Source organism: Leuciscus leuciscus, assembly GCF_965113295.1.
Source record: "Leuciscus leuciscus genome assembly, chromosome: 3".
Taxonomy (NCBI): domain Eukaryota; kingdom Metazoa; phylum Chordata; class Actinopteri; order Cypriniformes; family Leuciscidae; genus Leuciscus; species Leuciscus leuciscus.
The window spans coordinates 3,039,894-3,055,915 of record NC_138727.1 but is presented as its reverse complement, the minus strand read 5'-3'; the positions used below and the strand labels follow the sequence as shown (position 1 = coordinate 3,055,915).

Genomic DNA, 16,022 nt, shown 5'->3' with positions numbered 1-16,022 from the left:
GAGCTTTCTCCGCAGGGTGGCTGGGCGCTCCCTTAGAGATAGGGTGAGGAGCTCAGTCACTCGGGAGGAGCTCAGAGTAGAGCCGCTGCTCCTCCACATCGAGAGGGGCCAGCTGAGGTGGCTCGGGCATCTGTTCCTGATGCCTCCTGGACGCCTTCCCGGGGTGGTGTTCCAGGCACGTCCCACCGGGAGGAGACCCCGAGGAAGACATAGGACATGCTGGAGGGACTATGTCTCCCGGCTGGCCTGGGAACACCTCGGCATTACCCCAGAAGAGCTGAAGGAAGTGTCTAGGGAGAGGGAAGTCTGGACGTATCAAGATAAGCGGAAGAAAATGGCTGGATGGATGGCATTTTCCCATCATGAGGACATGCTTTCCACTAACAGGTCCTCATGACTGCCATCTTATTCACTCTGTGGATTTTTTACCTGTTGTGATTGGCTGGTGACGGGAGAGAAGTAGTATAAAGCTTCAACGGTCACTGAGAAGAGGAGAAAATTACTGAAATGAATGTGCCGTCTGGAGAGAATGTCTCCCTCCTCAGTTCCAGCTTGACTCAGGAGTTGACTGTCCTCCAAACCGAGTTTACCTTTATTGTCATACATAATAGTCAATATTTTCAATTTGTACCATCTCTCCCTCACTTGCTGTTTCAGCTGTTCTTATGGTTGCTAGGTATTCATTTCAAAGATCAGTGCAAATTGTGAAAAAATTGGTTTAATTTATTTATTTTTTTGTTGCTGATCTATTCTACCCTAATTGTAATGTTTTGTCATATGAAAGTTTTATGAATACTGTATATACCAATATCCTGTTCCGTTTAAAGAATTTAATTCTGTGATGAATTCTATTCCAAGCTTTATAATGTTTTTGATGAAAGCATCCCTTACCCCCGAGTCATATCTAAACGACTATCTCAGTTTATGTTTGTGACGTGTTTCGTTTTTAAAGAATGTAATAATAAATGTATTCGTCAACTTTCTCAGTCTCGAAACTCAATTACTATGATATATGACATTCAGTGGAGGAAAACTTGGTTATTACCATACAAATATTGCATACCCAATAAAATGAGAAAAATGCATGTTGAAAACCTGCATAAAATCTTCCCTTGCAGTGCACGTTTAAATACTGTGATGTAATTGATATATAAACCTTAAGCCATAAATGAAACCAATGAAAGTGTTCTTTTTTTTTTTCTTCTTGTTATGTTTCATCACTTTTCTGGAATGATTTAAAGGGATACTCCACTTTAAAATGAAAATTCTGTCATCATATACTCACCCTCATGTTGTTTCAAACCTGTATGAATTTCTTTCTTCTGCTGAACAGAAAGGAAGATATTTAGAAGAATGTCAGTAACCAGACAGTTTCTGGTCCCATTGACTTCCATAGTATATATTTTTTCCTACTATGGAAGTCAATGGGACCAGAAACTGTCTGGTTACTGACATTCTTCTAAATATCTTCCTTTCTGTTCAGCAGAAGAAAGAAATTCATACAGGTTTGAAACAACATGAGGGTGAGTATGACAGAATTTTCATTTTAAAGTGGAGTATCCCTTTAAGTTTCTATTGCATTTCTAAAGCTAATATTAATTGTAGCTTTCTTTCATTTGTTTCATTTTTTAAAATTTTTATTTACTGAAACAAGTCACTAGAATACTGTTTTTGTTTTTGCAACCTTTTTTACTTTCTAATGTCACATTCTTTGTGAAAGCAGATATTGTAAGGCAGGACTTGATTGGACTTACACAGGATTTAATTTTGTCAGCAGCTCATTAATCATTCGCAGTACAAATAAGAATGTGTATTTAGTATAAATAGGGTTGATTATAATTTCATGTTGACTGTAAATGCCTATAGTGTAAATGATTAATTTGTCACTGTTCTTTAAGGTGTTTCTGCTGCTAGCTTGGGAGACACACTAGTAGAGTAAGTGTATTTTCTTTATTCCTTGTGAAAAAAAATCTTTACTGTATGCAACTTTATATATATATATATATATAAAATATTAATCTTGGTCTCTATGGGTTCTGTGCAGCTGTGACCAATCAGCATCCAAGGAACTGTATGTTTTTTATAATGTACATTAAAAACAAGCATTATTTACAGTTTTTTTTTTCTCCTCAGAAGTGACATTCATGAGTGAATGACTGATGCTCATCATGAACCTTCAAATGCAAAGCCACATGTGGATCTTCTCGACACATTTTACTAAACCATCTGCTCTTAACCCTCTGTGCCTAAAGAATGTTAACATAAAGACATTACAAAGATTTTTGGTACACATTATCTTGAAAGTGTCTAGTATTCATATATGAATTCACAATTATTCAGTTTTGTTGAGTGTGGTCATAGAATGAGCAAAGAAGTTGATGGAAACAATAGTGACCGGTGGGAAAATATAGATGGTTGTATTTTTATTCTTTCTTTATTTTTTTTTTATCTCAGTATTTCTATAAGTGTTGTATAAAGGTTTTTAAAGAGTGGATGAAAGAGTTTAAAATGTGTTAAATAACTGGGCCGATATAGGCTATAAGAATTGTCAGTATACTGTGTACTATACACATTATCCCACCGGTCACAATTGTTCACAATAAAAATTATTATTGATTATTTCCAGGGGCAACTAATGACACCTCATTTGGATATTTTCATGTCTGGGAAAAGTTTGGGATCAAACGGGTTAATTTCACACATTTGCAATGAACGTAAGATGGCAGCAGTGACCCTTTACTAGTGGAAGACCAACACGATGCCAGGCGTTTTCAAACTTCCTCTGTTCTTACACCACGCCTCGGTGTGTTTGTGTCTCTGTCTCGAAGTTTCGAAGACAAGTGAATAAAGTGTAGGCTACTTTTTCTAACAAAAATGTCACTTCAACTCTTGACGTTGATCTCCATCGTTGTGTTCTTCACCACAGGAGCTGTTTCAGGTGAGTTATTAACGTGTTCATGGAAATAACACGCCGTTCTTGGCAAACCTAAACAGTTAGGGTCAGATTTACTAACAGCTTCCTCCAGTGCAATTATGGTTCCTCTTTTGGCGTTCAAAAACTACTGTCAGGATTTACTAAAGACACGCTGTGAAAAATTAGATCTGAAAAGGATGGACAGGGTTATTTTGCGGTGGACCTTCATTATTGCATGAGTTTTCCTTTAAGGCGCAACATTTATGGCAGAGGAGATTATTTAAATGAATCACACAAGGTGATTTACTGGTAGATTGTGTTGGTCATTATGCTGTTGTGTTGGTCATTATGTATTGCCCACAACCCATCGCGCGTTGGATGAGGATTCGGTTAGAACAACAAACACGAGTGAAAAGTGTTAAAAAAAACTACAGACATGTTTGAGTGATTAATTATCAGTATCTAACCTGACAAAAATGTATTTTTTTCAATGTTGTCCACATTATATTTCATCTGCAGCGGCATTGTGAACTTTTGTAAAGATACGTTTAGCCATTAACTTTTAAATGCATTCTAGCATTTGCACGTCGTCAGTAGATCACTCGCTGAACTTTATCTGCCCTTATAAGTAACTAATAACTCACTGATTCTTGAGAGTCGGGACAAAACATGTCCCACATAGAAAAGTCTAATTTATAGCAAAAATTAAGAAATTCATCATGATTGACATACTTACAAAGTTAAATCTAAAGGAATTGTATATACCTATCTGATTTTTAGAATAAACTTTTTTATCTTTTTGGGGAAAATTTGTTTAAATGTATAGTCTGTGGTTAGAAGGTCCATGTTATTGCACTTGTCCTCAGCAAGAGGTCACAATATTAACCATCCCAAAAAACTTTAAAAAAGCTCTACAATTGTGAAAACATATATATCAAATAAAAAATAAGGGGTATAAATATAAAAAACAATGCATGAAGTGAACATCAAACAATATTTTCCATAAAAATCTGCCTATTAAAGTTGTGTCCTCAGTTTCTGTCAACTCCGTCAGATTTTTTCATAAAGCTCTTTAAATCAGGAAATAGCATGGTCAGCTATATCCCTGAGGACCCCTTTTCATCTCCCTTCCTGTGGTGAATGCAGCACTACCACACATGCTTTGGTGCGTTTTACATTTTTTTTTATATATTTTAGACAAACAATGTCAATATTCCTATGGTCACAGCTGCACCATGTCAATACCATCTTTCTGTTAAGATACTTTTTTTTAAACCATAGTGGATTGAATTTAAGCAGTTTAGTGAGGTTATTGGGACAGCTAGCAACTGAGGAAAAACTATCTAGCTGCAGTGTACAATACATGTTTTGGCGGGAAAATACATGCCCTTATGTCAACTCTTAATGTGCGAATATAATATTATTTGTGAATATAGTGAAGGGTTAAACTGTTATTTCAGGGTTTCACTACACATAAATGCACATACATAGCATGCATTACATTATTTAACCATACGCATCTGACTTGTAGAGAATGGGCAGGCAGTGGTCTGCTTATTATTGTGTAACGTGTAACTTTGCCAGCACTTTAATATATATATTTATATATGTAGAGACAGAGATAGAGAAATGAGAAGCCAGTGTAGGGCTGGGCGATATGGCCAAAAAAAATGATCACGATAATTTTTTTTTATATCAGTCGATATCGATAATTATCACGATAAATGTCAAATCTTTCTTTCTTTCAAGTTTAAAGGCAGATTTTTGCTCCTAAGTGAAAGTTGTAGAAAACAGAGCGTTAATTGTGGTTTTAAACTACTCTTTATTGTCGGAACATATCATGACAAACAGGTGAACATTTCACAAATCTGAGGTAAAACATTCAAACATTTTTCGTCAACACCGTCAGATCTTCGTCAACAGCGTTTGATGTATGAATGTTTTTGTAAATTTTTTTGCGGGAAAAAATATTCTTCCTTCAGTTTATGTTGTTTTTGTAATAAAGGACCATCTGATCTACATCCTCTTATGTTTATTTTAAGGAATTTGTTTTTACAATATTAAAATTAAAATCAAAGTTTGAAAATGCAAATATTTAGAAATCTGAGTTTTCAGAATAGTGTGAAATCACAACTTAAGTTTATATATTGGATTTTTTTTACATATCAGAGTAACTAAACACTATTACAATATACTTCAGAACTTTAGATTCTTGTTGGATTGGAAGAATTAAAATTGTATACTTTTTAGTGTGTCTGACGGAGTTGACACAAATCCAGTTCTGAAGGGAAACATGTTTATTTGTTAAAAATTTGTTTTTATTTAGAACCTGTTCCTTTACATGGTTAAATAGCTAAGACCTTTCTCTGCAGAAACATATAACTAATTGATATAGTGTGTGTTTTTAAAAAAAGTTTTTTAAAACGTGTTTTGTCCCGACTCTCAAGAATCAGTGAACTATTATCATAGTATTGTACTCAATATCTGTAACGGTAAAAGATGAGGAAGCAATTGCAAGTATACTCATTTATTGAAGTGACAGAACAAGGAACAAATAACAGCTGAGACACAGGATGGTAACGCAGGGACCCCGATGGTCAGATGTTCCAGTGCAGACGGTGAAGTGGTGCGGTGAGAATCCCAGGTGACGAGTAATCCAAATCCAAGGGAACACAAACAGGAACAGGAACAGGGCAGGCACAAACTCGACACGAAGACTGGGAACACAACCGGGAAACCACATACAACGATCTGACAGGGGAAATGAGAAAGTGGTGAGTATTTATGGGGTGATGAGATGAGCTGCAGCTGGTGACGGGAGTGATGAGCTTAATTGTTGATGATCGCTGATCAGACGACCCGCCCACACAATCAATGCACAACACACACATGACAACAGAACACGAGACAAGAAGAAGACAATGGATTTATGAACCGTGACAGTACCCCCCTCCCTAGGAACGCCTCCTGGCGTTCCCAGGCTCCCTTACCTGTCGATTGTAATCATCGATAAGGGAGTGATCCAGAATGTCTCTAGCAGGTACCCAACTTCTCTCCTCCGGACCGTAACCTTCCCAGTCCACCAAGTACTGAAATCCGCGTCCCCTTCGCCTCGAGTCCAGAACACGATTAACCGAATAAGTAGTCTCCCCATCTACGAGTCGCGGCGGGGGGGGAACCGGGGCTGGCGGATTAATGCGTGCAAAAAAAACGGGCTTAATTTTAGACACATGAAAGACGGGATGAATCCTCCTGTACACTGGAGGAAGATTGAGGCGGACTGTCACCGGACTAATGATCTTAGTGACAGAGAACGGGCCAATGAATTTGGGTGCAAGTTTATTGGAAACGGAGCGGAGCGGAATGTCCTTAGTAGAAAGCCACACTTTGGAACCGACGACATATACGGGAGGCCTACGCCGGTGGCGATCGGCTTTGGCCTTGGTGCGTGCCCCCACTTGGAGTAGAGTCTCACGGGCTCTAGTCCAAGTGTGGTGACACCTCTGGACAAAGGCGTGGGCGGAGGGGACCGCGACTTCGGATTCCAGACTAGGAAAAATAGGTGGCTGGTACCCTACACTACACTCAAACGGTGATAGGCCCGTGGATGACACTGGCAACGTGTTGTGGGCGTACTCCACCATAGACAGTTGCTGACTCCAAGAGGAAGGATTCTTGGACACTAAACATCGCAACGTTCTTTCCAAATCTTGGTTGGCTCGTTCGGTCTGACCATTGCTCTGGGGATGGAACCCGGAGGACAGGCTGACAGTCGCCCCCAGAAGTCTACAAAACTCTCTCCAAAATTTGGACACAAATTGGGGTCCTCTGTCAGAAACCACGTCTGTCGGCAGGCCATGAAGCCGAAAGACGTGGTTAACGACAATCAACGCTGTCTCCTTGGCTGAGGGTAATTTGGGCAAGGGAATGAAATGGGCCGCCTTCGAGAACCGGTCCACCACGGTTAAAACTACCGTGTGACCCTGGGAGGGTGGGAGGGCGGTGATAAAATCTAGAGCGATATGGGACCAGGGTCTCGAAGGCACCGGCAGCGGTTGAAGTAACCCATCCGGGGGCCGATTGGAAGTCTTACCCATGGCGCAGACTGAACAAGCCAAAACAAAACTGTGAACGTCACGAGCCATACCAGGCCACCAGAATCGTTGCTTGACTAAAAATTGAGTACGATTAACTCCTGGATGGCAAGCCACATTGGAGCAATGACCCCACTGAATAACGCTGGACCGTAGACCCTCAGGCACAAATAAACGGTTCGGTGGACAACGAGTCGGAGGCGTTACCCCTTCTAAGGCCCTCTTGACCTTCGATTCGACCTCCCATGTGAGTGAAGAGATGAATAGATTCTCTGGTAAAATGCACTCGGGAGTAGACGGGCGTTCGGAACGGTCAAAAATGCGCGATAAAGAATCGGGTTTGATGTTCTTAGAACCCGGGCGGTACGAGAGAGTAAAGTCAAAACGACCGAAAAAAAGAGCCCACCGAGCCTGCCTGGAGTTCAATCTTTTAGCAGTCCGAATGTATTCCAAATTCTTGTGATCGGTCCAGACGATAAAAGGTACCCCCGACCCTTCTAACCAGTGGCGCCACTCCTCCAATGCTAACTTGACTGCCAACAACTCCCTGTTGCCAATGTCATAATTACGTTCGGCAGGGGATAAACGATGTGACAAAAACGCGCAAGGATGCATCTTGTCGTCTGAAGGAGAACGCTGGGATAACACTGCACCTACCCCCACCTCTGACGCATCGACCTCCACCACGAACTGACGTGATGGATCAGGGGTTATCAGAATGGGGGCTGAAACAAAGCAACCCTTCAGTTTGGCAAACGCAGCCGAGGCTGCGTCTGACCACCTGAACGTAGTACTGGGGGAGGTCAAGGCGGTCAGAGGTGCGGCTAGTTGGCTGAAGTTGCGAATGAAACGCCGGTAAAAATTGGCGAACCCCAGAAACCTCAGTAGGGCCTTACGGGAATCTGGGTTTGGCCAATCCACCACAGCCTTAACCTTCTCAGGATCCATGCGCATTCCCTCAACCGAGATGATGTAACCTAAGAAAGGAACAGACTGTGCATGAAAAACGCATTTCTCCGCCTTGACAAAAAGCCCATTCTCTAGCAACCTCTGAAGCACTTGTCGGACGTGTTGCACATGTTCCTGGAGAGACGAAGAAAAAATCAATATGTCATCCAGGTAGACATAAATGAACTGATCGACCATGTCTCGTAACACGTCATTGACAAGTGCCTGGAAGACCGCTGGGGAGTTGGAAAGGCCGAAAGGCATAACCAAGTATTCAAAGTGCCCCCTGGGGGTGTTAAAAGCGGTCTTCCACTCATCCCCCTCCCTGATGCGGACCAAATGATAAGCGTTTCGTAAATCCAATTTCGTAAAGATAGATGCTCCCTGCAACCTCTCGAAAGCTGAAGACATCAACGGTAAAGGATAAGTATTCTTTACCGTGATGTTGTTCAACCCCCGGTAGTCAATACAAGGTCGCAGCGACCCATCCTTCTTCCCCACAAAAAAGAATCCCGCCCCCGCTGGAGAAGAGGAAGGACGGATGAACCCCGTTGCTAGAGAATCAGAAATGTATTTCTCCATGGCCTCTCTCTCCGGAACAGAGAGTGAATATAACTTGCCCTTAGGCGGAGACGTACCTGGTAATAACTCTATAGCACAGTCATAGGGACGATGCGGAGGAAGAGAAGCAGCCCGAGACTTACTGAACACCTCCTTCAGGTCCAGGTACTCCGCGGGCACGTTAGATAACTCCACTGTCTCCTCCTGAAACACAGGGACAGAAACAGACGGACAGGCAGACACTAGACAAGACTTATGACAAAAGCTACTCCACGAAGACACAGATTGTGATGACCAGTCCACTCTGGGGTTATGACGGGTGAGCCAGGGATGACCAAGGACGATGGGTGCAAGAGGAGTGTCCATGATGTAGAATGAGATGGTTTCGGTGTGGTTGCCTGATGTGATGAGGGTGATGTCTTCGGTGGCAAGTGAAATGGTGGGGAGTTCTTGACCGTTGAGTGCGTGGACTGCAATCTGATGTGTGAGGGATCTGAGGGGAACTTGAAACTTGAGTGCAAAAGTGTAGTCCATGAAATTACCTTCAGCCCCAGAGTCCAGAAGTGCTCGACAGTCGTGAAGGTGAGAGGACCATCGGAGCCTTACCGGAAGGAGAGTAGATGTGGATGAGGTCTTCTCGGCAGAGATCCCACCCGACAGTAGCCTCATATTTACTGCCGGGCTGGGCCTTTTAACGGACAGCTGTAAGCAAAGTGTCCCGCTCTTCCACAGTACATGCAAAGGCCCAGGGATCTCCGCCTTTCCCTCTCCTCCCGGGAAAGCCGGGCTCGACCCACCTGCATGGGCTCGTGATCTTCGACGGGACTGACCGCGTCCCTCTCTCTGGATCGTTGTCCCTCGATCCCTCCCGGGACCCGCTGGGACTGCAGACGTCGATCAGCTCGAGAAAGACGACCATCCACTCTTATCGCCAGGGCAATGAGATCACTCAATCTGGCCGGAAGGTCCATGGCGTAGATTTCTCGTTGGACGCGGTCAGCCAGCCCATGCAGGAACATGTCCCACTGCGCCTCCTCGTTCCATTGGCTCTCGGCTGCCAGAGTGCGAAACTCGATCGAAAAGTCAGATACGGATCTTTCTCCTTGTTGAAGGTCGGCTAATACTCTGGCAGCCTCACGTCCGGACACGGAACGGTCGAACACCTGTTTCATTTCTTCGGAGAGCCTCTGGAACGAGGAGCAGCATTCTTCCTGATTCTCCCACACCGCCGTTCCCCAAAGCGCCGCTTTCCCAGTCAGAAGCGCCAGAACAAACGCGACCTTGGTTCGCTCGTCGTGGAAAGTACGGGGCTGCAGAGAAAAATGCATAGAGCATCTGGTCAGAAAAGACCGGCAGTAATTGGGTTCACCTGCGTAAGCCTCCGGAATCGGCAGGCGGGGCTCTGACTGGGATGGGTCCGCTGATGGTGGTGGGGGAATCGGCGGTGCGGGTGGCGCAGTGGGAACCTGTGGTTGTTGTAGCTGCTGGGTGAGCCCGGACACCTGCGTTACCAGAGCCTGAACAGCGCGAGCTGTCTCATGGAGATTCTTCTCCTGCGTGTCCATTCTCTTCATGCATTGATTCAGAAAATCCTCCATGGGACTGGAGGAACCACTCGCTGCTTCCATGCTTTTGGTCAGATCGTTCTGTAACGGTAAAAGATGAGGAAGCAATTGCAAGTATACTCATTTATTGAAGTGACAGAACAAGGAACAAATAACAGCTGAGACACAGGATGGTAACGCAGGGACCCCGATGGTCAGATGTTCCAGTGCAGACGGTGAAGTGGTGCGGTGAGAATCCCAGGTGACGAGTAATCCAAATCCAAGGGAACACAAACAGGAACAGGAACAGGGCAGGCACAAACTCGACACGAAGACTGGGAACACAACCGGGAAACCACATACAACGATCTGACAGGGGAAATGAGAAAGTGGTGAGTATTTATGGGGTGATGAGATGAGCTGCAGCTGGTGACGGGAGTGATGAGCTTAATTGTTGATGATCGCTGATCAGACGACCCGCCCACACAATCAATGCACAACACACACATGACAACAGAACACGAGACAAGAAGAAGACAATGGATTTATGAACCGTGACAATATCAAATGACGGAAGAGACTGAAGAGTTTCTGTATTGACCTTATTTTTATTTTCTAATTTCATTTACCATCAAGTAAGGGCTATATATATATATATATATATATATATATATACACACTTCCTTGAAATTACACAGCTAGACTAGACTTTCTTGTTGAATGCTGACTAACATAATCCCTCATATTTTAATTATTAGGTACAGAGGTGGTGAAAGTAGTGGGTGATGAAGTTTCCTTTCATCCAGAAGGGCTTTACGCCCGTTTATCACATACTCCGTGTGCACACTGTAAAAAATAATTCCGTAAAAAAACGGAAAATTAAATCATTTTTTTATTTAATTAATTAATTAATTATTAAAATAATTTTATTTTAAAAATAATTCCGTAAAAAATCTGCCTTACTGGCAGAAAATTACCAGGACATTTTCCGTTAAATTACGGACAGTTCCTTCACCTCTAAAACGGAAAATTCTGTATATTAACAGTACATTTTCTGTACTATTAACGGATAATCCTTATACAGAAATAGAATATATAGAATATATATAGAATATATACCTTATATAGAAATTTTATAGCATATATTTTGGTGGCAAATAATTCAAGAACGATATATACAAATTGAACATGGTTTGTTTTTGTACAAATTTTCATGTAAACATTCTTAAATACATTAAATGGGTAAAGACATTATTTATATATATATATATATATATATATGACAAATGAAACCATGTACAAAGCACCATTAAAAAGTGCTTGCATTGTGGAATAAGTTTTTAGACATTAAACAAACAAGAGACAGAATTAAAAAAAGAAAACATGAGAAGGTACTTGCACAATATTGGTGTTGCACCAAATAGCTCACAAAATTCTCTGAAAAAAACTTCATAAACTGTGAAAGTCAAGATTCAAAACATTTTCAAATACAATACAAATACAATACAGAAACAAACAAACAAAAACAAATGGAAAACGAATACAGGTCGGCTGCTTTTATCATTAAAAATAGCTTTAGACAGTCAATAGTAGAGTGAAATGTTAGTGTTGATGCCATTTTCCTGTAAGAGAACACCATATTCCTTAAAGGGTTAGTTCACCCAAAATTTTAATTGCCATCAATTACTCACGCCCATGTTGTTCCACACCCCACAAGACTTCCATTCGTCTTCAGAACAAAAATGTAAGATCTTTTTGAGGAAATCTGAGAGATTTCTGTCCCTCCACTGACATCTTACGCAACTACCAATTTCAAGGTTCAGAAAGGTATACAGACATAATCCATGTGACTCCAGTGGTTTAACCTCAAATTTATGAAGTAATTTCTACCTTTCTGGAGCTTGAAAGTGGTAGTTGTGTAAGCTGTCAACAGGGGAAGAGAAAGCTCTCAGATTTCATTAAAAATATCTTAATTTTTGTTCTGAAGATGAACTAAAGTCTTGCAGGTTTGGAACATCAGGAGGGTGAGTAATTAATGACATTATTTTCATTTTGAACTTGCGTGAAAAACTTTCCTTCTTCGGTATGTTCAGTTAAAGGTCCATCACGAGATTTGACAAAAGCTTAAACTTAACATGGGTTTTCAGTTGTTCATACAGGAACTTCAGCAGTCTTGGAGGAGTGTGTAGACGTTTGGTTTCCTTCATCTCAGCCTTTTCGACCTTCGTTCAGGATTTCTGCACAGGAAAGTTGGATATGAAGAAAAACAATTATGTTTTTAGCTACACAAGAAATTAAATAAAGGAAATTTAACTACAAAGTATCATACAGACCAGGTTGAAAAACAAATGTACAGTATTTTACATTCGTTAAATTCAGTGGCGTAACTTTGTTTTAAAAAGTGGGTGGGACAGGTGGGGTGGGGGTTGCTAATAATGCTAAATCAGATATATGTACAATAATATTACGATGTCCAGTAATTGATTTAAATAGTAGGCAACATGGGGTTTTAATTTGTCGTTTAAAGGACAATTCCGGTGAAAAATGAACCTAGGGGTAATTAACACATGGTTACCGAGTCGATCGTTCCCTGGGATGCGTTTTCATGAAAATCGAATGTAAAGAGTTTTATCTCTAAAAACAGATTAGCTTATAACGCTAGTATATGGGGCACAGAGTAAGTAAAAGTAAATCGCTAGTTAACACCACTAACAAGGCTCAAAATAGCCTCACACTAACACGGTAGCATAATGAGGGTCCCTGCATGCAATCCGAAGCATTGAGAACTTTGTAAGTGTACAGGCAGTTTAATAAGAAGATATTTTATAAAGACAGTACATTACGCGTTTACAGGCAGGCGTCATCTCAGTCTCGACTAATCGAGTCACGAACGCCGTGCTAAGTGAGCTGGTCGATAGGAATTATGTTTGTGAAATCTAACGTAGCACGGCGTTCGTGGCTCGACTAGTCGAGACTAGACCACACGCGAAAACAGTGTATCCGCGCCACTGATCGCAGCGGCAACGAGCACTTTGAGCACTTGATTTAAAAAAACACATTTCAGCGCTAGATCGTCTCTACTAAAAAAAAACTAACGAAATGAATGCTCTGCCACTTAAAGGGATACCCCACCGATTTTTCATATTAAACTATGTTATTCCCTTAACTAAGATGAGTTGATACATACCTCTCTCGTCTCAGTGCGTGCACTCAATCGCTCTGTCTTGTGGCGAAACTTTGTTAGCACTTAGCTTAGCCCAGTTCATTCAATATGGGCCAAGCAGAGAAGCTACCAAACACCTCCACGTTTTCCCTATTTAAATACAGTTACTCGCGTAGTGTAACTCGACCTAGGACGGTGACACAAAACAAAACGTTGCGCTTTTCTAAGCGTGTAAAATGGATAACTATATTGTATGGCGGAATACCATAGCAAGTGCTTGTAAGCACTTCGACTTGGCGCAGTAATATCTTCACTCGTGAAAAATCCTCTCACCGGCCCCCGCTCCCTCTAGTGAAGATATTACTGCGCCAAGTCGAAGTGCTTACAAGCACTTGCTATGGTATTCCGCCATACAATATAGTTATCCATTTTACACGCTTAGAAAAGCGCAACGTTTTGTTTTGTGTCACCGACCTAGGTCGAGTTACACTACGCGAGTAACTGTATTTAAATAGGGAAAACGTGGAGGTGTTTGGTAGCTTCTCTGCTTGGCCCATATTGAATGAACTGGGCTAAGCTAAGTGCTAACAAAGTTTCGCCGCAAGACAGAGCGATTGAGTGCACGCACTGAGACGAGAGAGGTATGTATCAACTCGTCTTAGTTAAGGGAATAACATAGTTTAATATGAAAAAACGGTGAAGTAACCCTTTAACTGGAGATGTTTTATTTATTTGTAGAATTGGTACATTCGTGCCGCGAGATGTTTTAAAAAGTGGTGGGGACAATATCGACCCTGGCTAAAAGTGGTTGGGACATGTCCCACCCGTCCCACCCGCAATTTACGCCTATGGTTAAATTATCAACTGCCTTCCCTAATTCTTTCAAATTCAAACACTGTATAAAATGCTAAGACTTCTGTTTCCAATGGACTCCAATTGCATGTCATGTTAGCTTGTCTGCTCAACTGTACCTTATGTTTCATTATTTTCATTTATATAAACAGTAACACAACAACATGCTCTATAAAAAGTTTTCATTAAAAATGTGTTGCTTACCTTTATATGAACTCCAGGATAAGTGCCATTTTCTTTGGGTATTTTGTAGCTCACTGCCTCAATGGGGTAGGAGATGTGGTCAATAATAACTTCTTGAATGACAGCAATCCTGAATGCCCATCACCTTAAACAAATAAGATATTACAAAATGACAAACATTACACGATCACTTCAGAAAACCGCTCCAAAAATAGTTGTTTAAATCTTCCCTATACAATGTTTTTTCTATTGACCATATAAGCATAAAATCTTTGAAGGGGGTATTCAGCAACCAACTTTTTCTATAAACATTTTCCCTCAGACTTTAAATTTAAATGTGTTTTGCCAATATTTAATACTCATAATGATAAAAAAAATATATATATATATATATACTAATAAAACAAAATACAAACCCATAAGGAGCATGCAGGGTGGTGCTTGGGATGCACAGTACATCAGCAAAGTGCTGTCAATAGATAAGAAAACAGAAACAGAAACACTATGAAACAAACTAATGAGGAGGGAGCTGATAAAGAATGACTAACGTTACAGGCAGAAGTATAACAGCAGTCATGTTAAATGTAAATTAATCTTTCAAGGTCATTATTTGGGGTTTAAAGTCAAATAATATGTTAAAGTGTGTCTCTGTGTTGTCTAAAAGACGAGACAATAAAAAGTCTAACGTAAACATAACATTAACGTACCTCATTTGGCAGAAAATGTGGTGTTTTCCTTGATCCAGCTGTAACGTTACTGCATCTTCACACACAGTCTCTTCACGTTGTATCTTCAGGCCTTTTAAATCAAGCAAGTCTTAAATGGCCTTTCCTTTTCTTGACGATTCATCTGGTAGCTTTTGTTTGAAGCCATTAAACTGCTCCAAAAACACGAGTGCTAACGTTACTGCACTTTATACTGGTTAACGGGTGCGCTCGGCACGAAATAAACCGCATCACTGACTAAATAATAAGCCAATAAACCAGTTACGACGAGGACACTATAACACATACAATCAGGGGAACTTCCACAAGTGTGAACTAAATCTTTCAATGTGTGACGATATGCATAAAACGATAAACGCGACGGCTCGGACATTGCCTAACAAGCCGGGTGGCAACTAAATAACGTTACGTAAACAGCTTATTTGACATTTAGCAAAATATAATTTTCGGTTTTTACCACAGAAGTGTCAGAATGGCTTCCACACATCTGAAATCTGACTTTAAAATGCAACTTTGGCTGCGTCATCTGTGTGTGTAATGGCGCTTGCGTCTCAAACTTTTCGCGCCGATCAGGTTCTAGTTCCCACAATGCAACGCGTAATTAAAAATATGGGTAAAAGTCCTGTAAAAGACAAATACGGAAAATTCCTTCAAATTATTATGGTACTTTGTACCGTATTTTTACGGAATTTTTTTACAGTGCAGTGTGTATGTGCATGCGGTGCAGGAGCAGCACGCTATACGCTGATTTCACGCAGCCGCCATTTTGAAATCGAAAGTGAGGCTCCGGTGGGAAGAACCCCGGAAGTAAAGATAAACAACAATGCCTTGGATTACCAACCTGAAGCTGCTGCCGCGATTTACACTATTGGATGTAAATATCCAATATAGGATATGTATATAGTTCATTCCTGCTTCGTTTTTTACATTCTGAATTATATATAAAAAAAATATTTTATTAGGGCCCGAGCACCGATGGTGTGAGGACCCTCTTGGAATTGCTCTGTTTATTATTATTATTCTTCTCCGCATTTAATT

The 16,022-nt window shown here is 41.1% G+C and overlaps 1 protein-coding gene and 2 long non-coding RNA genes across 10 annotated transcripts in view; 1 reads left to right on the top strand and 2 right to left on the bottom strand.

Annotated features, from left to right (window-relative positions):
* LOC309494520 (CD48 antigen-like) overlaps nt 1-16,022 on the top strand; it is a 68,549-nt gene that overhangs the window by 12,098 nt on the left and 40,429 nt on the right. Inside the window, exons 3-4 of one of the 4 annotated variants that reach the window (XM_082163952.1) lie at nt 1,899-1,935; nt 2,134-2,938. The exons of 1 other annotated variant lie outside the window; for it this stretch is intronic. In XM_082163952.1, coding sequence (XP_082020078.1) covers nt 1,899-1,935; nt 2,134-2,152 — 56 coding nt within the window. In that variant the 3' untranslated portion in view covers nt 2,153-2,938. Of the gene's footprint in view, nt 1-1,898; nt 1,936-2,133; nt 2,939-16,022 lie in introns of those variants that run through there. 2 more of the 4 variants (XM_082163950.1, XM_082163949.1) reach the window with 2 other exon arrangements.
* Nucleotides 3,572-10,813, bottom strand: LOC309494574. The gene is made up of 2 exons (XR_014204375.1): nt 10,615-10,813; nt 3,572-5,398 (listed from the first exon to the last, which is right to left on the bottom strand). It is a non-coding gene; the product is annotated as an uncharacterized lncRNA (long non-coding RNA).
* Nucleotides 11,367-16,022, bottom strand: part of LOC309494548 — a 42,592-nt gene continuing 37,936 nt past the window's right edge. The window contains exons 1-4 of one of the 5 annotated variants that reach the window (XR_014204347.1): nt 14,967-15,720; nt 14,676-14,728; nt 14,281-14,404; nt 11,367-12,298 (exon numbers count right to left, since the gene is read on the bottom strand). This is a non-coding gene — a long non-coding RNA (uncharacterized lncRNA). Of the gene's footprint in view, nt 12,299-14,280; nt 15,721-16,022 lie in introns of those variants that run through there. The other 4 variants (XR_014204345.1, XR_014204346.1, XR_014204343.1 and 1 more) reach the window with 4 other exon arrangements.